Here is a 27,500-nt window from a genome sequence, read left to right as displayed (position 1 = left end):
GATTTGATGGCCCTGGCTGTTATAGAGGAATGGGGTTGAGCAGCAGAGACAATGGCTTGGAAAAGAGGGAAGAGAGGAGACAGACTACAATATCGTGGGCTGTGCAAGAGAGGACATTTTGTCAAGCAAATCTCTTATGGACAGGATGCGGTCAGATTTGGTGGCAATAGGTGTCTATCAAATGCCTCTTACATATCTGTGCGTTGGACAGATTATTAATTACATGCGCACTGCTCGCTTTTCATTGGTGCAAGATTCTGCCAGAGTAGGAACACCTGAGCATAGGCACATTAGCCAGACTGACTTGAATATGAGATTCAATATTACAATGAAATTCAATGTTCAATAAGATAGTAAAATAGATAGTGGAAGTGAAGAGAATAGGCTCCAATATAGACAGACATAAGGAACAGACTAAACAGCAGGCAAAAGAAACAATAATATAGATAGGTCAGAGACACAGTATGAGACACCATTGTGTGTGTGCATGTGTGTGTGTACAGAAATGTTAAATCGCAGGATCTGTGCCATTTCATTGCAGGCAAAGGATGACCCTCAGGCAGTAGATCTCAACATTTTTTAGCCTATAACCCCATTTCAACATTCCAAATTTCTGGCAACCCCATACCCTTAACATGTTTGGACAAGATACTACAGTATATATGTTTTATATGCGATTTACTTGCTGACACACACGATTTATTTGAGCAAACTTGTTGGAAAAAATAGATATTTTTGAAAGTGTGTTGTTTGTTGTGTATTGTTTGTGGTGTTTTAGTCATAATAATAATACTTTTCAGCAGTATTCCCATCTTGACACTAATTTCAGATGACCCAATTTGAATTCCAGGCGAGCCCATATGGGGTCCCGACCCCAAGGTTGAGAACTCACTGCCCTAAGGCAAAGGATGACCCCCAGGGGATGGCAACACCTGCTGTGTCTTTCAGTCTTTCAGTATGCTCCACATTATACAGGTGATGTCACCTCACCTCTGTACTGTGCGTACCTCAACACCTCTCACTTAGCAAGCCGGTGTGCAAGGCCATAAGGATTACATGCACCGTAAGCAGCGGATGGGAACACAGGAGATCACAGACAGCGATGACTGATTTAGATATAGTGGCCAAACAACATAAGAATATCAGACACGTTGTAAATATGATGGTGTTAAGTCAAAATATAACACATTTTCTGACGTTCAAGTTTAATATTGTGAAGGGAAAATATTTTATTCATCACCAAAAACATTTAAAAGATAGTGTTGTTTCATTTCCATAAATCAAAAGATATCAAAGATATTTCTTTATGTAATGAAATTACAGAACACGATAGAACAAAAAAATAAGAAAGGTGATATTACAAGGGGATTTAAATGTCTGTCTCTGTGGACCACCAATGTGACTTCGTTCATCTTTGGCAAATACCGTAACATAAATAATAAAAGAAAACCAGAAGTTCACAACACACAATGCAAATTCGAATCGTATTGCCCTCAATCTGCTGAAACGTAATCTCTGTTTTGGAGCTCAGCTCTCCCACATCCTCCAAATCAGATAAAGCGGCAACCAAATTCCACGGCATTCTGACATCCCCTTGAAGTGGCATTGTATTATGTGTGTGTGTGTGTGTGTGTGTGTATAAAAGAGAGAGAGAGAGAATGTGTGTGTGTGTGTGTGTGTGTGTGTGTGTGTGTGTGTGTGTGTATAAGAGAGAGAGAGAGAGAGAGAATGTGTGTGTGTGTGTGTGTGTGTATAAGAGAGAGAGAGAGAGAATGTGTGCATAGGTGTGTGTGTGTGTGTGTGTGTGTGTGTGTGTGTGTGTGTGTGTGTGTGTGTGTGTGTGTGTGTGTGTGTGAAATGCACAAAAAGGGCAGACTGTGTGTGTGGAGAGAGAGAGAGGGAGGAAGCCACTTCGGCATCCTTTGAAGTCTGCCTGCCTGGCGAGGATAGCAGGTACCTACACGCCATGCGGTCCCACGATCCAACCTCCCCCCCGTCACCCAACTCCAGTTCTTTTGTCCCTTTTCCACCCTCCACCTCCCTTAACCACCCATACCCCCCCCCTCCTCCTCCACCTGCCTCCTCCTCCTCCTCAGCACTGGTGGTGCTCTGCGGTGTGGAGCTCACCTGCTTTGAAGCCCCTGTGACTGTGTGTGCCCATGAATGAACACAAAAGGCGCAGGGGCTGATAGAAGGGGATGTCTGCAACATGGCTCACCAAAGAGGGGAGGACACAGTGAGTGAGCGTGTGCGCCGGTCCGGAGCAGCAAGTTTAAAAAAACCCAAAAAAAAACACTGGAGGCAAGGCAAACCTCTCTTTCAGGGGGTTACGGACGGAGTTGATATCTCACAAAAGAAGCCAGACACACTCTCTGACCACGCTGAAAACTTAAACCATAAACTGTTTAGTTTACTTGTTCTTTTTGATAGACAGTGAAGCTGTGAAGTTGCAGTGTGAAGGTGTGATCTTGCAGTCAAATCAGCTGTGTTTAAGTTGCTCAGGGGTACAACTTAAAGGACGGCAGTAGACCTTGTCCTTTATTATCATCTCCATCACTTCCTCCGTCCCGCCTTAAACTTGGGAAATATCAAATGAGGTGGAAAAAAAGATGCTTTTGAATGAGCGGGGGCTTCCCGGTGGTAGCCCTCTTGAGTGTGAGAGGGAGAGAGCGAAGAGGGTCTTTTGTTGGAGTGCGGTTGGGGGTGAGGGGGGGTGTATACCACACACACACACACACACACACACACACACACACACACACACACACACACACACACACACACACACACACACACACACACACACACACACACACAAAGAATCATCCCCCCTCCTCTCCTCTCCTCCTCTGGCTTCTTTCTATTGGAGTAAAAGCACTCGTCTCTCCAGCCTCTGTGTGAATGAATGTTCCCGGACCCCGGTAGAGGCATGAAGGACCAGAGCAGAGGCCTCATAGGGGGCTGAGTTAGCCTCCACTTACCCTCATCGCTGCTGCCAATACCCTCAGCCAACACCAATGACTATCTATCCTCTCTCTCTCCCACTGAGGTCAGACACGTATACCGTGCAGTATATATGCACCATACTGAAACTATCGCTTACGTGATATTGTGACACAGTGGGTTTGTGATATTCAGGAGAAAATTAGTAGATTATATCTATAAAACGGTATGTTGTGTAAAATGATACATGCATTGTGATGAAACATGAAATATAAGCCTATTAAAGATCAGAGACTTTTCTCAACTTAACCCTTATGTTGTGTTCGGGTCATTTTTGACCTGTTTTCAAGTTTTAGTATGAAAAAAACACACTTTCCTTTATTTTCTTGGAATAAGGCTTCATCTAATCCTCAGTCACAATCATTGCAACACACAAAAAATATGTTTTATCATTTTAGTAAATTTTAAAGGTCCAAAAAAAAAAAAGTTACATCTGTGGTGTTCAGGGTCAAAATTGACCCGGCATAGATTTTTGGCTGTTTGTTGCCCCTTGTCTTTAGTTTGGTGATTTATGGTGAGGAAAATATATTTCTTGCCTGAATTTTTTTTTGCCAGCTTTTTCATATTCCAAATCCAATATGGCCGCCGGACAGTCCCATACACTACAATACGTCATATCTCCTGTTGTGAAAGGAGTACAGATGTATTTCTGGTGTCTACTCATATGTGTTCATGGTCAGGGAATCCATTTCTGCATTATATAATGAGATTTTTTGCACATTTGTTTGCAAAAAACGTATCAAAAATTCATAATGGCACCCAAACATGTAGATCTGGTCTTATACTTTCCATAAAGTTGATGTGGCAATGACATTGTGTCTGTGTTCACAAAAGGTCAAAATAAGGAAATAGAAGAAAATATTTATTTTTGTACTTTTCACAATATTTAACATTTCAAGTCCATAATGTATGTCTATTTTGTATTCATGCTTCAGACGCACTTTATTGCTGTTATTTTGAGTTTCTTTGTTGTACCTTTATTTTGACGTTGTCCTGTCTTACATGTTGCTATATGTCACTTCCCGTTTGGAGTACAAAGAAATTCATGAATGAAAGCGGTAGCGTGTGAGTGAGTTGCTCCACGCAAGGTTCAAGTTCAAGTGCGCTTTTCAAGTCAAAGGAAGCGTTAAAGTTGTAAGCTTTTTAAGAAGAGTATCCTGAAGTCTCCAAGTCCATTCTTAGTCAACAAGCGGGAAAAGTGGTATGTGTAACTTGTCTTTTGTCATTTTCATTTTGTTTATGTCTTATTATTTTGGTGTTTGAGAGCATATGATTTAGTCCTGTGTTTTTTGTTTGTCTTTTTAGTTCTACGGTGTTTTCAAGTGTTTCAACGTCGTATGAATGAGTTGGTGCAAAATAAACATCAGTAAACCTGGACCTCGACTTTGCCTGTTGACTGGGAACGGCACAGACATAATGGTCCATGTTCATGGCATAGGGGATTCAGATGAATAGTGTGACTTTTTTATGTTAATTGATGTGTTCATTTCCAATATCTTTGCATTAGATTGGTGGAATAGCTGTGACTCGGACAGAATTGTTATTTTGTATATTTACCACATTAAAATCATATAATATTGAAAAACACCAAGTCAACATATTTAAACATTGATTTTATGCACTGAAAAACTAATTTAGTTGACATTTGGTCTTTATTCTGCTATAAATCTCTTTGGGTTGGTTTGGACCTCAACACCACAAATGCCACTATTGATGATATTTTTCAATATTAGAGAAAAAACAATAAAATAAATTTGGGGGTTGTTGTACTCTCATATCAGCTGTAATACATGGACAACACAATCACTAATTGTATCACTTTAGGAGGTATTAATAGTGAATTTATGCAGAGTTTGATAGCTTTGGTCATCAAAAACGATTTGCATAATGTAAGATAAAAGACCAGTAAAGTCAAAAAGATGAATACATAAAGTAATATTTCCATGGATATGAATACATACCAAGTTAGCCATGAGATGAAAAACAATATTTGATGATAACTAGTGTTTTTGGGTATTTTATGGCTGAGTTTTGTTATCACGGGTCAAAAAGGACCCGAACACCACAGGTATATGCAGCTTACGAACACAACACAAGGGTTAATATATAACTGCACAAATGAATTCAACTGGCAACTGATTTAATCTCATCATACACCAAGGTCAGTCGTAAAGAGCTGGGGGCCCAACCTGCAGGGGGTGCCACCTGCCCAGTCAAATGAAAACTATGTTTTTCTAGGAGAACGGGGGAATAATTGGATGTTTTCAGGAGCCAGGGCATATCTCTAGACAGACCTACCATGACTATCCACTTTAGCTTTTTGTGTTTAAATCAGTGATGTGAACACTTTGGAGGGTGGGTGGGCACATCCCAAATATATTTTCCTCACGTTGCCCACTGCACTTCTTTTCCAACATTACCCTTTATTCATTTAAAAAAACGTTCAATGTTTCATAGATTTTTACAGATGAAAATATCCCCTTAGTGTAACATAATGTACTGCTTCTGTCTACACATACAAGAGAGAGTGGAATCTTCTAGTTCAGTGAGCAGCACCTGTGTCTGGCGCCTGTGAGGTCCCTGTAGTCGGCCCTGCAGTGCACGCACAAACCCGGACGGCCGTAAAACCCCCATCTCCAACCTCACACACACACACCCTCGCCCTACATCTGAGATTCCTTAAGATTATAGAGATATGCCAATGTAATAGGTTGCTATGGGCACCTAACATGACCAGGTTCCGGTCTGCCTAATGGGGCGTGTCATAATACTCCTAGCATTGAATAGAACAGTCCTTAGGCCTGCCTAGGTCTGCCTAAAGGGGGATTTCCCCCCCCTCCCCCCTGCAATAATAGAACCCGGAAACAATGGGCCAATGGAACCTCTCTCTCTCTACTCTCTCTGCCTCCATCCTGCGGTCAGGACCGCACTGCAGGCACAGTCACTAGACCAGGAGGCCGTAATCCTAAATCCCCATCACACCCCCCCTCCACCCAGTGGTCGGCACGGCACTGCATTGCACTGCACTAGCCTAGGAGGCCTTAACCCCCCATCCCCAACACACCCCTGCACCCAGTGGTCAGCACTGCACTGCACTAGCCTGTAGGAGGCCTTACCCCCAACACACCCCTCCACCCCCACGTGCTGGAGAGAGGGGGACCAGGGTGGGAATCCCAGAGTCATTCCCAATGTCAACACAGGATTAGCAGCTGTCAAAAGTAGGAGCGCGGAAGACAGAGGGGGCATCGCAGGGGGTCAAATCGCAACTGACAGGCAGCAGCGCTGATCATCCACAGACAGAGTGGGTTGGGTCGCTGCTACTAAAGACAAGATTACTACCAGGGCAAGAGGAGAGGGGAGAGGAGAGTAAGAGAGGGGCGAAGAGGAAGCTTATCTTGGGCCGGGTTTTCCATTTTACTACACCCAGACCAGACACTAACGTGCCCATAGTCGTCCGCGTCTCTGAGTGATCTGATGGCGGGCTGAGTTCAGAGCCAGCTTCTGCTGCTATCTGGAGAGCAGTGCTTGGGAGAGGGCCACGGGACAAGTCATGAGCACTCAGGACTATCAGGGTTCCCACGCAGTAACAGACACTTTAGAGGAGTAAATTGGGACTCAGGAGAGAGGGAGGGAGGGAGAGAAGGTGTGACAGAGAGAGAGAGAGAGAGAGAGAGAGAGAGAGAGAGAGAGAGAGAGAGAGAGAGAGAGAGAGAGAGAGAGAGACGGACACATAGACAGGCACATAGACCGAGAGACAGACAGATAGGGAGACAGTCACAAAGATAAAAGCAGAACGTCAGAACGTAGACAGAGAGAGAAAAATATGAAGAGAATCATTTGTCACTCCTTCCATGGATCACACAGAAACAGTAGAGATACTTCATCATTTGTATCTAAGAAAATCTGAAGACGTCCAATAAACAGACAGAGGCCAAGGGTGACACCCAACCATCCTATGTGGTGTGGTCAGACATTTAGCGCTTGTTTTCTTTTCAACACTACTCCTAAAGTGAGGCTTCGGTTGACCTCTCTGCAGCCTTGGTGGTCACATCTGTTTGTGTGGCATGTGAACCTGTTATGTTAAAGAGGTCTCGGGTGGTGGTTTGGACAGGGCTCACAGGGGTTAACGCCAGAGCTCTAATCTGCACCTTCTTAAAGGCCTGTATCCCTTTAATGACAGACTACCACGCATGCTGTTTAAGACGCCCGGGAGAAAAGGAGTAGGGAAATGAGGAGGACAATTGCAGACTGTAATGTACTGTAATGAGGAGGCAAGAGTGCTGAGAGAAGCTGTAATGTGGCGTTTCTTTGCCCAGAAAGTGGGGAGTAGAAGACAGAAAAAAATAAAAGATCAAAATGACAGCTAAAAGGTCAAATTAATTAATCTAATAATCAATCGTCACTGAAATGTCTGTATGACATGCTATGTAAAATTCTGAAAAGACTGAGATTTGTGTACTGTGACAAACAGGGAAGCTCACCTGAACTTATCTGGTAGTGTGATGCATTTGCATGCCACAAAAGTAAGTAGTTAAGAGACAGATGAATACTAAGGTCGACTGCCACATGTAGACAAACATTGTTACATTACATACCATATCAAATTCTCAAAACCAAACTTGTCTTTTTTAATAGAGGAGATATGTGAGGTACCCAACATCACTTTTTCATACAGTCATAAAACCCAGTTCCTAGGAAAGCGAACAGCTGGTCAAAGGAGAAATAGCATGCTGAAAATGGCTGGTCTGATAATTTGTGAACATGGGCTTACATTTCCAAAGCTTGCCCCTTGACCGCCAATGGACAGCACACCAAGGTCAAAGATTGGTCTGAAGGAATGCTCAACCAAACTTTTGACAAACTATGAGTGATCAAACACATGTAATAACATGCAACAGCGAGACATCACCTGTTGATGCTACTACAGGTGGACTAACCATGTCATCACAATGTGTTAGGAATCTTAAAAAACAACACTGCCCTGAAGTGTTGCTATGTAAATATTGGGCTTTTTACTGCCACCTGCTGGTAAAAGAGCGCAACACAAGTTCATGATCCAATTTGTATGCAAGGTGAGAAGCAATAGACTTGATAGTAGGCACATGAAAATGCCAGAAAATTTGCATTCAATATCCTATATAGGTTTTGTGCATGTGTGTATAAATAAATAAATATATATATATTGCTAAGAATTATGCCGTTATATCTCCAGCCTGAAACATTAATGTAAGGCAGGGTTGACCCATGTTTCCATGTTGTTGATGCCAAATTCTGACATTTCACCTGAGTGTTGCAGTAGATATCAAGACTCATCAGACCAGGCCAAATTTTACAGATTTTCTAGCGTTGTTTATGGTGAGCCTGAGCAAACTGCCGTCTCATTTTCCTGTTCTTAGCTGACAGGAGTGGCACCAAATGTGGTTTTCTGCTGCTGTGGCCCATTTGCCTCAAGATTTGATGTGCTGTGTATAATCAGATTCTCTTATGCAAACCTTGGTTGTAACGAGTGATTGACTTAATTTTGCCTTTGTATCAGCTCAAACCAGTCTGGCCATTCTCCTCTACCCTCTGCCATCAAGGCATTTTTGCCCACAGAATCACAGCTCATTGTATTTTTTTCTTCAGTTGTCCCAGGTGGGCTCTTTCTTTTAAGGACCATTCCATGTAAACGGTCACTTAGAAAATGCGCTCACGTGATTGGATGCTTAGCATCTTGCCCCTCCTGACAGCAGGAATGTAAACGGGAAACCCATCTAAAATAGTCTCATAGTAGATCGCTTTCATTTTAAATCAATCACCCAGCTTGAACTATGTCGTGACATCTGCTTGGAATAAATTCCTTACTTGCTGCCTGGTGACAGGCTTGAAATTAATTGAAATAACGTACGTCTTTAATCATTTTTTTGTCATTATACCCTCTTAAAACACTCCACTTAAATGGGTTACAAATGCACTCCACTTGGGTGAAATCCTACATGACTTTAATTTGGCCCATTGAAGTCACTTTAGAAGACACAGTAATGTGGCTCGTAATGAACACAATCCATTCATATCATAATCAGACTGGCATCATAATACCAGAGATGATATCCACAAGTTTTTCTTCTACCAAATGTGTATGGAAAACTGCCCAAGTGATACTTAACATTGTGTAAACTAGTATCTATAACACGCAAGTTTCTGATGGTCACAAAGTCCAACTTGGAAATAGACTTGACGGCTTTATAACAGAGCTTTACAGGTTTTAAGTCACCAGTTGTAAGAAAATTCAAAGCTGCCATCAATTACTATAACTGGATACGCTTAACGATAGTTGCCTGAGAAATACAAAGACTGGACAATAACAAAAGACCAGGCTCATTTTTTGTCCTTTTTCTTTTTTATTGTACAAAGACACTTCAGCGATCCATATCCGTACTTAGTAGTTCCTGAAAAAAGAGAGAACACAAGATGTTAGGTTTCCTTACAAAAACAAACATGGAGCTGGGGTTGGAAGCATTTCAATTTCATAGTAACATGTTCTCTCACTGCTAAACCATAGGATCAAACTGCCAATCCTATGCAACATTTGCACAGCCAAGAGATGTCATGAAGTTTAATTAAAGAAAACCACTACACAACCAGGTCGTCAGTTTTCCAGCACCTTTAATAGGTAGCGGGAAGGGGATGTGGGAGTCCTCCCCCAGAAAATGTTGTGTTTTTCAGATGCAATTTCCTGCATTCTAAACAATTTTAGGGTGTCGAATGGCAAATCCCATCTGACATCTCACTCCCTCAGATTTTTTATTTACCTGAATATATTTCTATTATTTGGCTGACTGAGTTTGACTTGACACATATTTCAAGCATTTTCAAGCAGTTCACCAAAATTTCAAGCATTTTCACAACCTTGAAAAAAACTTCATTGAAATTCAAGCATTTTAAAGGAATTCAAGCACCAGTGGAAACCCTGTGTACAACTCACATTTACTTTCAGACAAAAGCAGTCACAGGACCAGGGAACAGTCTCTGCACTTTTGTTATGTTTAATTCATGTCTAAGTAATTTGGACATCTGAAGGCAGGAATGACTTACTTTGATACAACACCATCGGTCTTTGCCAGCCTCAGAAGGGAGTCATCAGCCTCACCCTACAATTGCAGAAAGAAAAAAAAAACATTAATACTCTGCAATACCCGAACACAGGCCTGATACAACAGAATCTTAAACCTGAACCTTTAATGCCGTGTACAGACCAAGAGCGAACGGAGCGAAGGAAGCGACGGAAGTCATTATTTCTCTGTGGAGGGCACGCGGCCTGCGCTACCAACGCGAATTCGCCAGGAGAGAAGCATCTTGAGCGACCAGAGCGAATTTTGACGATTACACTCAACCTAATCGTAGGCGAATTCGCTCTGACTCTGTTCGGCAAAAAACAATAGGAACGTTCATATCTCCGAATGTCCCAGGCTGTCAAGCCAGAGCTGTTATGTGATAAGCTGAATCAAACATGTCAATGCTGCGTCTGGAGCGAATACAGCGAATCAAAGCAAAACTACTTCTGCTACCAGGGCTCCAGACTAACTTTTTGCACTGGTTGCACTGGTGCGCCTAAACATTTTTTTTAGGTGCACCAGCACAAAATTTAGGTGCACCCAAATGTTTTCACTACCCCGTACACACACGCACCTCAGCTTTAAAAAATATTACATTATATTTTTATTATTATTATTATTTTTTTATTATTATTATTATTATTATTTTAAAAGACCTGGAGCCTTCCATGTTCTATAGGCTAGTCTTCCAAATGTGCTCCTTATAAAAGACATGACAGTAGGCTACCTAACTAACATCTTGGCTACAAGCAGGGCTCTGAATTAACACCAGCCAGTCAACCGGCCAAATGCTGGTTAAATTTCAGTTTGGCTGGTAGAAAAGACAGATAGATAGATGGATTTTTTTTAACAAACCCTGCTAAAAATGTCATGATTTTAAAAATCATTAGACACAAATAGCCTAGCCTATGTTTACAGTGGAATCTGAGGTGAATTGGGTTTTGTCTATTTCCCCATTTTTGAGCGCTCTCCCTCTGCATAATGATAGTGGTATATCTTAGCAAGCGCTACGAACAGACACGACAGCACTAGTGCGCTCGCTCGCTCTCTCTCTCTCTCTCCCTCGTGCTGTCTCGAGGTACATGAACGATGCCTTGCCGACTGATAGGCAGTAGTCTACGTAGCCTGCCCTAGTCGCTATCAAAAAACTCTCACAGAAGTCCCGACAGACTAGCGCGTCACCTGTTGTTTGGCCAGCTCTGCACGCGGCTGAGTTTTCCCCCGTGATTGTGACTCTCTCGTGTTTAAAATATCCTCAAGTCATTTTGCTGTTTTTACCGTGATTGTTACTCTCTCGTCCGTTGCAAAACTCGCCTGGTTGAAAACACAAAACTCGCTGGCACATGTGAACTCGGATGGTTGAGCGAAGTCGAACATTCTATTCTGAAACGTCGGGCTGCCTGTGAACGAGGAAGGGGGAGAAGCTACCGGTAGTTCAGCGGAGTTGAAGGAATGACCGCATCGACACGTTTTATTGTGTGATGATGGTGGGCCACTACTGTAGAGAATGACTATTAATTTCATGTCCATTAAAACGGATGTTTGGTAATTGATTTTGTTCTACTGATGGCTGGTCGCACCAGTGCGCCTAAAAATATTTTTTAGGCGCACCATTGAAAAAAATGGGCGCATATGCGACCAAATTGGTCGCACTCTGGAGCCCTGGCTACCCATGCTACCAGGCAGCGTAGTTCGCTCTTGGTCTAGACACGGCATAACACTTCTGGAAATAAGAAAACCTTAGTGACCAATTTTATTCTTGTTAACAAACCATCAAGCCTGAAATCAGACACTGATCCTGGATACCATCCACACTGACAAAAACACTTGCACCTGCAGAGTGCCATTTTGGGATACAAGACTGAGATTGAAGAACAGCACCATACCACACAGCTGTGTGAGATGCACCATAATGCAATGCTATCCATCATCTCACCAACTCTGAACATTGACAAGAGACGGCATTAACTTGCAAGCAAAATCTGGTGAACAGCTGTTCCAAACTAGCAAAGCAGCAGCCTAGATTAGTGTATTTGGGTAGCAGTTAGTTTGCACACATTCTGTGCTGGCTAACTTGTAATGTCATGTTTCCATTTGCCCTTCATGCCATTTGGATACTGTGCTCAAATCACATCTTACAAAACATGTGGCTCATCATAGATCTCATTTACCAAACAATAACTTCATTCTCCAACTAATTTACACTGCTCACTCAGCAGTAATAGATCAGCCGTTTCAACCACTTTCCTCAAGTCAGTAGCATTTTAGTCAATCCCTTTGCATCTGTCAAGTTAGTTTCCATATTTGCCTAATGCTTTGAACCATTGGTTGAACCTACAGTGAAGTTATGTTCCATCCAAAGTCCCAGTTGAAAACTGAATACTGGTAGCTTATTTTTCATATCACTATGATCAGTACACCCATACTTCCAAACCTTTGTAGTGAGTGGACAAACGGATTTCTAAACTTTACCAGGAACTGGGACAAAAGCACAACATAAACCAAAATCATATGTAATGTAAGGCAGTCCAGGGAAAGAGATCAACCATAAGGTCTATCGAAACCTTGCTGGAGTAACATGACGTAAACAAATTCTCAATCATAAGTTTATGCACTGTATACAAGACAACACCGATGGCAGGTGCAAAGTGGGGTGCACATTTTAACAATGACCCCAAAAGACAATGAAGAATTTGCTCAACATTTCAGTTTTGTTCCAATAATAAGGCATTCAATTTGGAAAAATGTAGGGACCAAAATTAAGTAAGAAAACAGTGTTGCTTCTTCATTTCAAGTAAGTATGAAATAGATGACAAGCATCGTGCATGTCCATAAACCACAGATAACTCAACTGACATGTTGTAGTATTCTGATAATAAAAGTATTGCGAGCCAGTCACGCAAGAACAGAATGTGATGGACATAGATGTGCAGGGCTTAGTGTGATCATTAAAAACCAACAAATGGATATTCCCCTCATGTGTAATTCCTAATATACACTGCGCATACATACCATTCTACGGATGGCTCCACAGATGGCGTAGGTCTTGAACTGACCGTTAAACCTGCCGGTGGCCTTGTCAACCTGGGGACAACACAACATGGCATCTTAGCAACAGTGACATATTTTTTATAAGAGTGGATGCCAAAATAACAACGCACGCAGACATCTCAACTCACATCAGCGATGTTGATCTGGATGGAGGCGTGGTCCTTGGCACCGATGATTCTGTTGCTTGCGGAGCTAAAAATTAAGGCAAGAGTTGTCCGTAAATAACAGGGTTTCACAACATTTTTCCACACTATGATCACTCCCATCTATGTAAAAAATAATTTATAAAAATACAAGGACCAAGACGGTGCAAATACAGGAAGACTGAATCACCACATTTAACAGACTGTGCACAAAACCAGCAAACAAACCACTGAGACTCAACAACCATCACCGTTAGCGTTACGTGAACCACACTGGGAAACACTGCTAGAGTGGGATGCTGAATCACCAGACAGGGTGCATTCTGTGTTGTTAACTCTTAAACTACCATCTTCTCAAATCCTACTGCATATTGAGCTGAAGGTCGACATCACCAAACGACAAATGACAGACCAAAAACCATCAAGGTAAATTAATTAGCAGTGTCTTTTAGCAGGACCCTGACAGTTTGTAGAACCCAGGAGTCCTGACAGTTAAGTGCTTCGGTTGTATTACATACATAGATTCTGCTAAGTCATGAAACAAACTTTTAAAACTGAACTTATACTATAAAGATTCGCAGGGAATCCGATTTGTTAGCCAATACCTGCAAACTGCATTCTGGTAGTGCAGCAATTACCTCAAACAATCTTTCACTTGGTGATACAAGCATCAAATTTGGTTCAGAGGTGCTTCAGACCCTACCCTTTTTAGAAAGGTCGCTATCCAGGTGAAAAAACAAAATGGCGGCCATTTTCCAAGATGGCCGCCAATTGAACTGCTTTTAAATGGCTTTTATGTATATTTTGATTGACTGATCATATTTTGAATGTCTATGTATGGAAATATATTATGTTGAGCATGGAAAATTCAATGATACACAAAAAAAATATTGACAATTATAGTATTTTCATAATTACATGTAAATAAACTAACACTCACTGAATGATTCTAAATATTACAAAAACAGAAGTAGGCCTATAATGATTACATGTTTGTTGTTTGGGTAGGAAAACTCTCTGATACACATGATGTTGGATTAGTTATTTTTAGTCCTCACATTTGCAGGAACATAACTGTGTACAGTTAAGGCTAAAGCAATAGCATTTGCATCTTCCTCGGCAGTCAGTCTTGCATCCACATTTTGTCAGTTGCTGGCAACTCTCCGCAATTGTAGGAAGCTTTGACCAGAGAACTTTCCAGGCCTCGCCATCTTTTTGCCACCCTCAGTTGGTAGGGCTTTCAATTTGCATTTTGCACACAGTATCCCGGTCCCATATACAGGCAGTTTGGCAGCGGACCGTTTAACATGATGGACAAGGGATGCACTTGTCGGTGGAATGGCATCATAGGATCTTTGTTTCCGAGCAAACAAGTCCAGTCTTAACCTCATCAACCTTGTCTGTTGTGCTGTTCTTGTCATAAATATTGATGACAAACCTCTCAAGAAGGTTCAGGTCAGTATCTTCAGTATACTTCTGGGTATGAGCTGAGGTTTTTGAAGACAAGAGTCACTTCAGGGCAGACGTCCCATGTTTGCCATGCTGTTTTCTTGCCTTTGCTATGGAAAGCTGATACAACATCACAGCCAGTGAAAGAATGGAAGGAGGACATCATGCTTTTGGATTTCTCTGGCCCAAGATTCAACATCATGTCATGAATTGGCAGCCACCTGATGGAATGACCATGGCCAAATTCGATCCACATCATCTCTAATCCTGCATCCTGGAGAATTGCAAAATTGCTGACTGCAACACTGCAATACCACCTCCTTCACCCAATCTTTATATATCTAACCTGATAGGCAGCAGGTTGAGCTCTTGAAATTGTGGTATGTTTGTGGCTAGCATGGAATAGCCATCAGAACTACAGCTGTAATGGGTAGGGGGAGACTTCAACTCCTCTTTTGTATCTTTCTGACAGAGGCAGCACTTCTTCCAGTCTGTTTTAGTAGTCAAGTCAAGTCGGTTTTATTGTCAATTTCTTTACATGCACTGGCCATACAAAGAATTGAAATTACGTTTCTTACTTTCCCATACAGACATAGACATAGACTTTAGGTGTGGACTTAGGCAATTAGACATAGACAGTATACATGCATTACACCCAGAGTACCTATACAATATCCTTACAGACACATAAAGTGCAAAACTGGGCAACAGCAGACATACATAGAACATGTATTAAGAAGAGGTATTGTTGTGCATTTTCAGTTATGTCCTATTGTGACGATTCTGATATAGTGATAGTAGCATTGTGAAATAATAATGCATATAAAGTAAGCAATTGTAATGTGCAATATTTACAACTATAGTTGGTAGCCAGTTTTCCAGTACAGTCATTAAGTAACAGGCATGAAGCAGCAGCAACATGTGTGTGCATGTTTGTGTGTGCCTTTGAGTTAGTTCAGTGCTGTGTGTGTGTGTGTGTGTGTGTGTGTGTGTGTGTGTGTGTGTTTGAGTTAGTGCAAGTAGAATGTGCAATCACAATTCAGTGTTGAGGGGGGGCTATCAGTGATAGGAGGGCGGGTTAAGAGTTGAGCATCCTGATTGCTTGGTGTATGAAGGTCTTTGCCAGCCTGGTGGTATCTGAGCGGAGGCACCTGTACCTCTTTCCAGAGGGCAGGAGACTGAACAGTTTGTGTGCAGGGTGACTTATGTCCTTGGTGATCATCAGTGCTTTTCGGGTGGGGCGGGTGGTGTAAATGTCCTGCAGAGAGGGAGTGGCGCTCCAATGATCTTCTACGCTGTGTTCACAATGCGCTGGAGTGTCTTCCTGTTTTGCTCTGTGCAACCTCCTCCCCACACTGTGTCACACAGCTGATCAGGATGCTCTTGATGGTTCCTCTGTGGAATGCTGTCATGATGGAGGGTGTAGCACTTGCCTTCTTCAGTTTGCACAAAAAGTAGAGGCGCTGTTGGGCCTTCTTCGCCAGTGTTTGTGGTCAAAGAGAGGTCGTCGCTGATGTGCACTCCAAGGAATTTTGTGCTGCTCACTCTCTCCACAACATCATTGTCGATGGTCAGTGGTAGCAGTTGTTTTTGGTCCCTCTGAAAGTTGACAACAATCTCCTTGGTCTTGTTGACATTCAGCAGGAGGTTGTTGTCCTTACACCATCTGGCCAGCAAGTCTACTTCTTCTCTGTAGTGAGTCTCGTCACCCTTAGTGATGAGGCCCACCAGTGTTGTATCGTACGCAAACTTCATCAGATGGTTAGTGCTGTGGGTCGTTGTGCAGTCATGTGTCAGCAACGTGAACAGCAGGGGGATGAGCACACTATCTTGCGGGGCCCCCGTGCTCAGGGTCAGGGTGATTGAGGTATTGTTCCCGACACGTACTGCAGCTCAATGGATTTTTAGCAGACATCTTGTGTAATACGGTTAAAGGCCGAGGGTCTATCCTTTTACCACCCAACCGTTCAAATTATCAAAGCACATTGAGATATGGGACACAACAAGGTTAAGTCATCTTCTGCCCTAGCCGGGCTCCGCCCTACTGGTGACGCAACGCCTTCGGCTCAGCTACACACATTAGGGCCAGGAGCTTGCTCTTTCTCGCTACAGCGGGATCTCTACCCACTTTGTCTGGAACCAATCAACTGTGCATTTCCAACAGTCCTGGGTAGAGATGTGTTCAAGGCAGTGACGTGGTTTAAGCAGAGACTTTCTATTGGGCTAAGAAATGTTTGGTTTAAACTTCGGCACAGCCCTCAACCAGTAGCAAGCCGAGGGAGGCGGATTAACCAGGCCATGGAAACAAAGTTCGTCCTGTATGGAAACGCTAATCGTTATAGTCCTGGTCAGACCAGAATTGCGGTATGTGATCTGAAGTCTATGAAAATCAGGCAACTTCTGCCCTACACCCAGCCCGATCGTTCATCCAGTGTCATTTAAGTCCTGTGCAATCTGTACACTATCCGGGTAACTGAAGCCCCGTTACCCTTGGCTCGGCTCTCCCGCGCTGGCACATCCTGTCAATTCAGGTGCTTCTATCTAACTAAATTTCTAACTACACTAACTACATTTCTAATTAAGCTATATACAGGGTCTTATTGGATAGCATATGGGAGACTATAAATACTAACAATACAACTAAACTGAGTATACTAAAGAGTTAGTAAACTGCAACTACAGCTATTGTACCACAAGCCGACACTGAACCCCATGCTGAGTCTCACAGTAGTGATGTCACCACTGTGCCCTGGTTGTGCTATAACATCACTCTAATACAGAATGTAAACAAAATTGTTTTTACAACATTGTATTCCAACAGTGATGGCAAGGTTAGTATGCATTATTGAATACCTGCTATCGGACAGCTGTATGTCATAAATGTGCATTTTCAGTCATGTAAGGGCTGCCATTTTGAAAAGTGGTGGCCATTTTGTGATGAAATAATGATACTATGAATTTGTCCTGGTCAGAATGCATACATTTTAATATTTCCATCACTCAGATATCTATATTACTTGCCATTCTAAGACGAAAACAGCTTTTTTCACCTTTAATGAGGCGGCCATCTTGAAAAATGGCCGCCATCTTGTTTTTTCACCTGGATAGCGACCTTTTCTGGGAGAGTAGGCCCTGGAGCACCTGTGTACCTGATTTGGTGCTTGTATCACCAAGTGAAAGATTCTAATGAAATATTGACTTAAGAAGCCCCACTATGGATGTTAAGTGCATATTTGCCACAGGGGCATGCAAATTATTTCCTCGTTTCACCAAATGACACCCCAACAAGAGACATTAATTGAAAGAAAAAAAAGATGAAACACACCCTCTGTCTAAGAAGAGCCCTTGTGCGAACTAAATTACGACAAAGCATACTCCCATCAGTATTTGATGCCTACTTGGATACAAGACTAGTTTCCAGGCTGACTAGCATCTTACCATTTGCGGGGGACGTAAAGGTCCACGAATTCACCAGCGTCGTTCTGCATATTGATGGCTACGGTTCAACGTTGAGTTGACCTGAAATATTAGACATAAACATTGTGCGGTTAACAAAATTGCAGTGGAAATAATAACATTGTGGTACAGCTAGTTAAGGTTGCATTCTTGCGCGAGACTTCAAGACTGTCAATCAAGGTTCTAGTTGCGGCCAACTTCACCAGAACTCGCAGAGTGAGTACAGAAATGTACAGTCTGGTACAACATAATTTCAGCACAAGATGTACAATTTTAATCGAGAGAAACGTATAACATGAGGTTCACCATTGCGCTTAGTGATAGCAGCTAACTAGCTAGCATGTTCATGCTTGCCGTACATGAGCAGCATGTGGCTGTTGCGAGGCGTAGCAGGCCTCCGATAACCTCGGTTTAGAATAAAATTAAGGATAGTTTAATAGACAATACTTACACAATCGGATACTAGTTATCGTTAACAAAGCTCGTACACCTAAATTAGAACCCAGGTGACCTTGAGAGTGTATATTTTACGCTTTCTTGAGAAGAGAGAGGAATTCACTCACCACTTTTCAAATATGGCTGAGACGGAAAGGACCGAAATTACAAAAGGAAGTTGCGTTGTTGGTCTGAGCCGGAAGTTACGAAGAAATGCATCTTTTTCCCACATGGAAGTGGACCGCACGCTGCCGAGATGGACACGCACGATTTATTTATGAAACTTGGAGCTGGAACAAAATTTAATTTTCGAAAATTTGGCAAAGATGCGGAGAGATTTAAGGTGCTGAGACCGCAAACCAAGAAGGAGTCCGATCCGTTAACATCAATAGACTTTTTCAGCTCTGGAAGTCACAACACTGTGAATGATGTTAGTGACGAGGAAGACGAGGACTTGGAATTGGACGCTAAACCTGTTAAAAGAAAGTTGAATGGCGTAGAGAAAACATCCAATTCAAAGGCCAAAAAGAAGAAAAAAGATAAAGACTTGGGACAAACAGAGGGTGAGTCAATACAATGGATATCCTCGGCAGAAAACAAAACTAACCAGAGCGATGGCAAAGATCAGATGTCTGCAAAGAGACTGAAACAGTTGCAGCAGGAAAAGCTAAATCAAATCAGAGGTCAGAACAAAATCCATGTTCATGGCACAGACATTCCAGATCCAGTGTGTACATTTAACGAGTTGCAAAAAGAATACCAGCTGGATCCAAAAGTTATTGAAAACATTCGCGCATCCGGCTACGAAACCCCCACACCTATCCAGATGCAGGCCATTCCTGTCATGATGCACAAACGAGAGATCCTCGCCTGTGCACCCACTGGCTCAGGAAAGACGGTGGCTTTTTGTCTACCCGTCATCACCAACCTGCGCAAACCTGTCAACAAGGGCTTCCGTGCGCTTGTCATCTCCCCCACGCGTGAGCTTGCCCAGCAGACCTACAAGGAGCTACTCCGGCTCGTTGATGGCACAGGCCTCAGGGTACACATCATCAAGAAGAAGGACACGGCCCAAAAACAAGGCCCCAAGTCCAAGAAGGTGTCCGACATCCTGGTGAGCACCCCCAACCGCCTCATCTATCTACTGAACCAGGAGCCTCCAGCCTTAGACCTGACCAAGGTAGAGTGGCTGGTTGTGGATGAGTCAGACAAGTTGTTCGAGGACGGCAAGACGGGCTTCAGGGAGCAGCTGGCCACCATCTTCCAGGCCTGTACCTCGCCGGCCCTGCGCCGGGCCTTCTTCAGTGCCACATGTGCCCCGGACGTGGAGAAGTGGTGCAAGCTGAACCTGGACAACCTGGTGGTGGTGAACATCGGCCTGAGGAACTCGGCGGCGGAGACGGTGGAGCAGGAGCTGCTGTTCGTGGGCGCTGAGAATGGCAAGCTGTTGGCCTTCCGCAACCTGCGCAAGAAGGGGCTGACACCGCCCGTGCTGGTGTTCGTCCAGTCCATTGAGCGCGCCCGCGAGCTCTTCCACGAGCTCATCTACGAGGGCATCAACGTGGACGTGATCCACGCCGACCGCACGCAGCAGCAGCGCGAGAACGTGGTCAAGAACTTCCGCTCGGGCAAGATCTGGGTGCTGATTTGCACCGCCCTGCTGGCCCGCGGCATTGACTTCAAGGGGGTCAACCTGGTGGTCAACTACGACTTCCCCACCAGCGCCATCGAGTACATCCACCGGGTCGGCCGCACGGGCAGAGCCGGTCACCGGGGCAAGGCCATCACCTTCTTCACGGAGGACGACAAGCCCCTCATCCGCAGCATCGCCACCGTCATCAAGCAGGCCGGCTGCCCCGTGCCCGACTACATGGTGGGCTTCCAGAAGCTGCAGACCAAGCAGAAGAAGCAGCTGGCCAAGGCGCCACCCAAGAGACAGACCATCCGCACCACGCCGCTCTTCCTCACGGAGAAGGGGAAGGGCAAAGGGAAGGGCAAGAAGAGGAGGAAGAAAGGAGCTAAGAAAGGTGGAGCCCAAGCGAAAGGAGCTAAGAAAGGAGCTAAGAAAGGTGGAGCCCCAACTGGAGCAGAAGCAGCGCCAGCACCAGCAACAGCACCAGCAGCAGACCCAGCCGAGGCTGGGAAGACATCACAGGAGAACACTGAGAGCTGAACCTTTTGTCTGGACCCAGTATGTTTCAATGGATTTGAGGCATTTTCAACTGTCCCTTTGCAACCAGACGACTTTCTGGTTGGAATTGCCAATAAGAAACTCCCATGGCCGGATTAAGAAGGCCCGGGGCCACTAAGACACAGGTTGTTGTAGGCCCCCATTGAAGGCACATTCCTAACAAAATGACATAGACAACATAATTCCGAACCAAGAGGAGTATTAATAAGATTGAAAACTCTACCTGCCAAGGCAGACTTAGTTATCAATACAGCAGCTTGCTACATTTCTCCAATTAAGTTAATTTTTCCTTTTTTTGGTCAACTGTGGGCCCCTAGGCTGCAGCCATATCTAGCCTGTGTGTTAATCCAGCCCTGAAAACACCCACTCGATGTCATGTCCCGCCTTGATATTGAGTGGGCATTTCTAATTGATGAATTCCAACTTCGAAATTCTGTGTTCTGGTTGCAAAATAGACAGCTGAAAGTGCTTCAAATCTGTTGAACTCAGCAGGATGCAACTTTGGTATTCATTCTGCTATACGGTCATTTGTCTGGACTTGGAGCCTTAATTCAATGCTCTGACAGTAGAACTCATTTGATGTGGAGATGGTAGAAATGTCTGGCACATGTTGGCCTGTGGTCACCTTCAGACATACCATTTTCTGATAGTTTGTACTTAATGACACAAATGGTGTAATGTGTGATGATTTATGAGGCAGCTGTGTGAACATATTAAGTATGTCTGTGTTAGGATTAATTACAGAGGTGAAAATGTCCATTAAGCTGTCATGATATTTAAGATTCTTCTTTGGCTGTACAGACATGTTGGTTTTCCTTAAACAGAAAATATATTAAACTGATATTTGTTAAGACTTACTGAAGTACACTTGTGTCTGTTAAAATGTATTATTTTATTCAAGGTTTCACAATACAACATTTAATTAATAAGAGCATAATTATGAATTGCTGTACTGGGTAGCCTTGTGCTTAAGGTGTGAAGTCATGATTTTTGGAGATGTGCTTAAATGAGTTTTTACCTTACTTTTACCTTGTGCAGCTCATCACTTAATTTCATCACAGTGTATTTCCCAGTCATATAGTTACATTGGATTTACTGAAGTACCTGCATTATAACATGGTGGAGAATTGAGGCATGTGCACAGTACAAGCATGCCACATGATTGTCAGACATTCTAGATTCAACTCCTTCAAAACACTGTCACTTTTCCCCTACAGTCTCCTTATATTAGAAGTGTAGAAGCCTAGTAAAACCATAATATCTGCACAGTCTTCATTGGCATCATGTTGATTCACCTTAGGTTACATCATATTGTGCTCTTGCCATCTTGATCTCATCCTTTACAATAGTCAGGACATGTTTTTTTTTTAAAATCTAGATTTTCAGATTATGGAGTGTTTCATTTCTATTGGTTAATCTGTGTTAACTGGGCTTTTACTTTGGGTGCTTTGAGAGTGCAGTGCTGAATACCGACCTAATGGGTTTAATTTACATACAATAGATTAAAGCGGAAGAAATAATATGGTCTGAAATTACCCCACATTTTAAAGATATGACTGTCTGCCTGACTATAATGCCTGGGTGCATGTCAAACTACTACCTCCTTTCCTGTGGCATTTGCCCTCTTGCCTCGGTGTTGCCCAACCTCCATGGGGCAAACAGTAGTTTACCCACTGTCAACAAATGCAGAGGAACTTTTGGCTCTTGGTGCCCTAGGAGAGCATACCCTTGTTTTTTTTGTGCATTTAGAAATTGACATCTGTACTGTGTATATCTGATCGCACACAGCTGATGAAGTGTCTATACTGAGTGCCCATGAGTAATCAGTATCAAAGTAATGTTTAACGTTTTATTCCACTTGACGTTCTAATTCGGTGGGATTTTTAGGCATTACTATGGCGCCACAAAGACATTTGGCACCCAAGGAGACCGCCTTGTCTGCCTATCTCGCCTTATCGCCATCCCTGGCTTTTGGGAGGCTGCCCCCATTCAACATAGCGACTGCAAATTAGAACGTACCTTTGAATTAAGCTTTCGCAAGCTATTGAATTGAATAGCCACAGAAAAGAACGGGAGGAAATAGTGTAACTTGCATAATCATACATCTTATTTCAGGTACTGTGTGAATGATTTCTACCGCATTTCTAAATAGTCAAATGTCATATCGGCAAGGATAATCCAATGTGTGGTGGTTTAACATATAGAATAACATACAGTTGAGGACGATATTATTAGCCCCCCTCCTGAAATTAGACATCTCTCTTGATTTCTCAGTGAGAAAGACCATTATGAACCGTTTCTGTTATTCTGGAAACAAATACACTGATGGAGATAATGTCCAATGAGTTGAATTTGGATTTTTCCATTTTCACAATGAGTTTAAACAAAAAAGGGTAAAAATGGCAAGGACAAAATGATTAGCCCCCTTATCATTAATAGTCAATAGAGTGCCATTTATGAACCAAAACTGACATCAGGCACTTTGATTAGTTGTTAACTATGTTGGCACATGCCCTACCAGGGATTTTGGCCCATTTTTTCATTGCAAATAGTTAACCTGGTCCAAATTGCATGGATGTTGAGGATGGACATTCATTTTCAGCACTCCTCAAAGACTATCGAAAGGATTGAGATCTGAACCACAACATGATCATGGTTTTAGTAACCTTGACCTTGAAGAACATTTGAAGAGTTCAGATGCAAAACCCCCTAACTCCATTTCTGAAGACCTGCACTTCTATATTTTTAGAGAACCCCGTTGTTGGCTTGTTTTACATTCATGTACTTGATAATACATATAAATAGTTATATTACATAAATAAAATAAAAAATATGCAATTTTCAGAGCTTTGTATTAAATAAAAATGAATTAAGATTATTTTCTGAAAAGGCACTTAGGGGGTTTTGCATCTGAACTCTTCATTTGAACAATTTTGGATGAACGTTTTGGGTTAATATATTATTGAAAGATCCAGTGAAGATCTTAGCCTCCTCTATGAGCATATTTTTGCATGGTCACTTTCCACATTCTGTCATAATCTTCTGTTTTTATGGTGCCGTACATCCAAACAAGGTTTCCTGTGGCTGAGGCTGCCACAGAATGATGCTTCCACCACCATGTTTAATTGTGGAAACCATGTTATAAAAATTGAAGGACTATCCCTTTCTTCACCTGACAGAAGCAGAATTCATGCATCAAAGCATGTGCAATTGAATCTCATCAGATGAAAGCAGACACTTTCAAAACTCATTTTTGACTTTCAAATGTTCATAGGCAAAGCTCAATAACACTCTGATATGCACCACCTTTAGTACAAGGGTTCTTCTGTGATGATGGCCCCAAAGCCCAGTATGATGACAAGCCCTAACAGCTGTTTTTCTTGAAATAAAAACTCCAGGTGAGGCCAGGTCAATAGCAATCATCTAGGCAGGTGTCCAATGCTTCTTTGGTCTAATGAGACTAAGCAGTTTCCACAGTTACACATAGTGGTGGAGACATCAAGTTTTTAGACTGTTATTCAGCCTCAGACACAGGGAGTCTGGGTCTGGATCTGGATTGCTGGGTCCTCTAACAACATTGTAACCCAACGTAAACATTTAAATTAGTTCAGAGGTTCTTCAAGGACACTAAAACCATGATACTGGAATGACCCGCTCAAAGTACAGTCCTTAATCCCACTGAGAGTCTGTGACAAATGTCTATTCTCAGCATCCATGCATTTTGGACCAGCTAGAACACTTTTCAGTGAAGAAATGGGCCAAAATCCCTAGTGGGGCATGTGCCAACCTAGGTAACAACTGATCAAAGTGCCTGTTGTCAGTTTTGGTTCATAAATGGCGTCATATTGACTATTAGTGATCGGGGGGCTAATAATTTTGTCCTTGTCATTTTTGCCCTTTTTTGTTTAAAGTCATTGTAACGATAGAAAAATGCAAATTCAACTCATTGGACATTATCTCCATCAGTGTATTTGTTTCCAGAATAACAGAAACGGTTCATAATGGTCATTCTCACTGAGAAATCAAGAGAAATGTCTAATTTCAGGACGGAGGCTAATAATATCGTCCTCAACTGTATATCACCATAATGAAGACAGGACCATCGAGTTAGTGCAATCAGAAAATATATATTAGAAAGTGTTATTTTTCATTTTATAATAAAAACCACATACATTTATTTAAATACACATGAGTTCACAAGCACAACATGTATTTTGGGCAACAACAAAAATGTAAACCAATATGTGTGATTATAAAAAAACAGTACACAACAGGGGTGAGATCCTGATTGAAGCAAATAAAATAGTTCTCAACAAAATGGTACCCTCAACCTTTTTATAGTTGTGCATTTCAACCTAGTACTTTATTTGACCAGAGACAAAGTAACCAATGCCCTGTTTCATAGGGTGGCCTAAATGCTGTATTGGTGCACTCTGCTTTCGATCAAGGCCGGTTAAGTGAATGACGGCCACCAAGTAGTCAAGTAGGTTTTTATTGTCAATTTCTTTACATGCACTGGTCATACAAAGAATTTGAAATTACATTTCTTGCTTTCCCATACAGACATAGACTAATTAAGGTAAGGACATACCCACCATGGGCCACTATTGCTACTGTGTGGACTTGGACTGATTACCTGAGTCACTCTACAGTCAGTTTTGACACACCACACTTGTTCTTACAGGGCGGAGTAGGACATTACTGACAATGAGGGGGAAAGTGAAGAAACGGTTGAACTTTGCAGCCAGTTCAAATAAATCCTTAATCACAGGCACTTACTTGTTCTCAAACTACCCATAACATACAATTACCCATGGATGCTAATTTAAGAAATTAGAAATGCAGCTTATTTTATGAACTCATTGGAAAGCATATCCCATTTAGTGAAAAGCAGAAAAAACAAATGTGTATTAGCCTATAATAACAGATGAACCCAGCAGCCTACTGCTTGAATGGGCGTCTGCCATGCTGGAGAATACTATACTTCCATATATCTTGCAGAGAGAGCGGTCTCTGGCTGGCAGGGGATCTTTTGTACTGCGTAAGTGATGACAAAAGAGGGATGAGAGCGGAGAGCGCCGAGCAAGACCCCTGCTGAGAATCATCAAGCAGGGCCCTGCACACCAGGCACCCCTCACTTCTATCACAATCCCATATGAAAGCACAGCCACATACCCACGGCTGAGTCAGGCTGGCAGGTCGGCCGCATTAACAATAGGAGGGTGGCAAGAAAGCAGGGTGTATAATAATATTATAGATAGAGAGTAAAATGTGACCTTTGAGGAAATACAGTGCAACAAAAAAATCCTCCAAACAAACAAAAAAATATAAATGTAGGCTACTGGAATATAGACACATTATATGCAACCACAAGACTGTAATGTTGAAATGACATCAGATAAATTATATGTGGACAGTTTAACAAATCAAGATGACAATATTATAAATCTGTAAATCAGAATCACTTCCTGAGAACAACAAGAGTCTCTACATACTGTATGTTATTGTACGGCATTGTGATGTCCCTTTTCATCTTTTTCAAAGGTTTTCAGGGTGCTAATGCAAACTATGACCACAGGGGGGCGGACAACACATTTACATCATGGATATTGGCCTGGAGGGTAGTAGACACGGGAGATCATCTACCTGACACAGAGCTGGGGCCTATAGGGGACACACTTCCCTTAACACTAAGCTGCTGAAAATAACAGCATTATTAGTAAAGTGCAAAATCTGTTTTGTTTACAATAACGACACATGCACATAGGAGGCAAAAGTATAGGTCATTAACATGACGTGACAAGAGGAAAGACAACGTATGACCTGGAAGACACATATTCATATCAAAATAATTCATTTACCATAAAACACTTAACCTCAGCCCTGAAAAGGAAAAAAACCATTCAAAACAAAACAAATACATAAATTAAAAAAAGTGTGACAATATCAGAACCCAGCTTGACAAAAAGTCCAACTGTGCCTAGTGACGAGAGTATTAGACTAAGTTAACATATTCGTGACTGACACTCAACAGAGAACCTGAACAAACTTAACTTGTGCTACAACGGAGTGAGCTCCTTCATCACACTATCATCATCATCATCATCACTGCCATCATCATCATCGCATTATCATCACCATCATCATCATCATGATCACATCATCATCGTCATTACTAAACATTGCCATCGTCGTCGTCGTCATCATGAGCAGCAGCAGCATCATCATCTTCATCATGATCATCAGCATCATCATCTTCATCCCCTAGAGGGATTCTAATGGTGAGCGCCTGCCGGCATCACAGTGATTAACTCTCTGCTTGACTCAAATGAGGAGCTGTGGGACTATTCATTACTCACATGGGGCACAGTGTGATACACTTACAGAGAATGAGGAGGAGAGGCTAGCAGGAGCAATAGATTAGGGACAGAAAGGGCAACACCCGTCATCACCCGTATGAAAAAAAATACACTTTTTACTGTAGTAATACTGCAGTTGGTGCAGTGAATGCAGGGTGTTGGGCACAAAAACAAAACAAACGCCAGCATTTTATTGCAGTATGCCATGATTTGTACATGGAAAAACTAATTCTGAAAAAAAAAGCATATTTCCCCATGAGGGCAGAAGGGACAGACAGACAGACAGAGAGAGAGAGAGAGAGAGAGAGAGAGAGAGAGA

General features: G+C 42.5%; 2 protein-coding genes across 3 annotated transcripts; one reads left to right on the top strand and one right to left on the bottom strand.

Moving 5' to 3' along the window:
- Positions 1–9,360: 9,360 nt before the first annotated feature.
- Positions 9,361–18,879, bottom strand: rps21 (ribosomal protein S21). 2 transcript variants are annotated; one of them, XM_063208845.1, is made up of 6 exons: positions 18,760–18,879; positions 18,179–18,259; positions 13,277–13,340; positions 13,110–13,181; positions 10,078–10,133; positions 9,361–9,431 (listed from the first exon to the last, which is right to left on the bottom strand). In XM_063208845.1, the coding sequence occupies exons 2-6, from the start codon at positions 18,226–18,228 to the stop codon at positions 9,422–9,424; spliced, it is 252 nt and encodes an 83-aa protein (XP_063064915.1). In that variant the 5' UTR covers positions 18,229–18,259; positions 18,760–18,879; the 3' UTR covers positions 9,361–9,421. The 2 variants fall into 2 exon arrangements, with proteins under 2 accessions (XP_063064915.1, XP_063064916.1); XM_063208846.1 differs by having other exon boundaries at positions 18,648–18,777.
- Positions 18,880–18,884: 5 nt separating this feature from the next.
- Positions 18,885–21,687, top strand: ddx52 (DEAD (Asp-Glu-Ala-Asp) box polypeptide 52). Its single transcript, XM_063208843.1, has one exon. It carries the CDS (start codon positions 18,888–18,890, stop codon positions 20,802–20,804), a length of 1,917 nt encoding a protein of 638 aa, XP_063064913.1. The 5' UTR covers positions 18,885–18,887; the 3' UTR covers positions 20,805–21,687.
- The last annotated feature ends 5,813 nt before the right edge of the window (positions 21,688–27,500 follow it).

The sequence above is a fragment of the Engraulis encrasicolus genome, chromosome 10 (assembly GCF_034702125.1).
Source record: "Engraulis encrasicolus isolate BLACKSEA-1 chromosome 10, IST_EnEncr_1.0, whole genome shotgun sequence".
NCBI lineage: Eukaryota > Metazoa > Chordata > Actinopteri > Clupeiformes > Engraulidae > Engraulis > Engraulis encrasicolus.
This window is presented reverse-complemented; position numbering and strand designations above follow the sequence as displayed.

Excerpts from the sequence above, each read along its gene's own strand:
- rps21 (XM_063208845.1), bottom strand. The coding sequence starts at position 18,228 with ATGCAGAACGACGCTGGTGAATTCGTGGACCTTTACGTCCCCCGCAAA. Across the intron at positions 13,341-18,178 it reads CTTTACGTCCCCCGCAAATG|CTCCGCAAGCAACAGAATCA; the intron begins GTAAGATGCTAG and ends CTTAATTTTTAG. Across the intron at positions 10,134-13,109 it reads GTGGAGCCATCCGTAGAATG|GGTGAGGCTGATGACTCCCT; the intron begins GTATGTATGCGC and ends CTGCAATTGTAG.
- ddx52 (XM_063208843.1), top strand. The coding sequence starts at position 18,888 with ATGGACACGCACGATTTATTTATGAAACTTGGAGCTGGAACAAAATTT.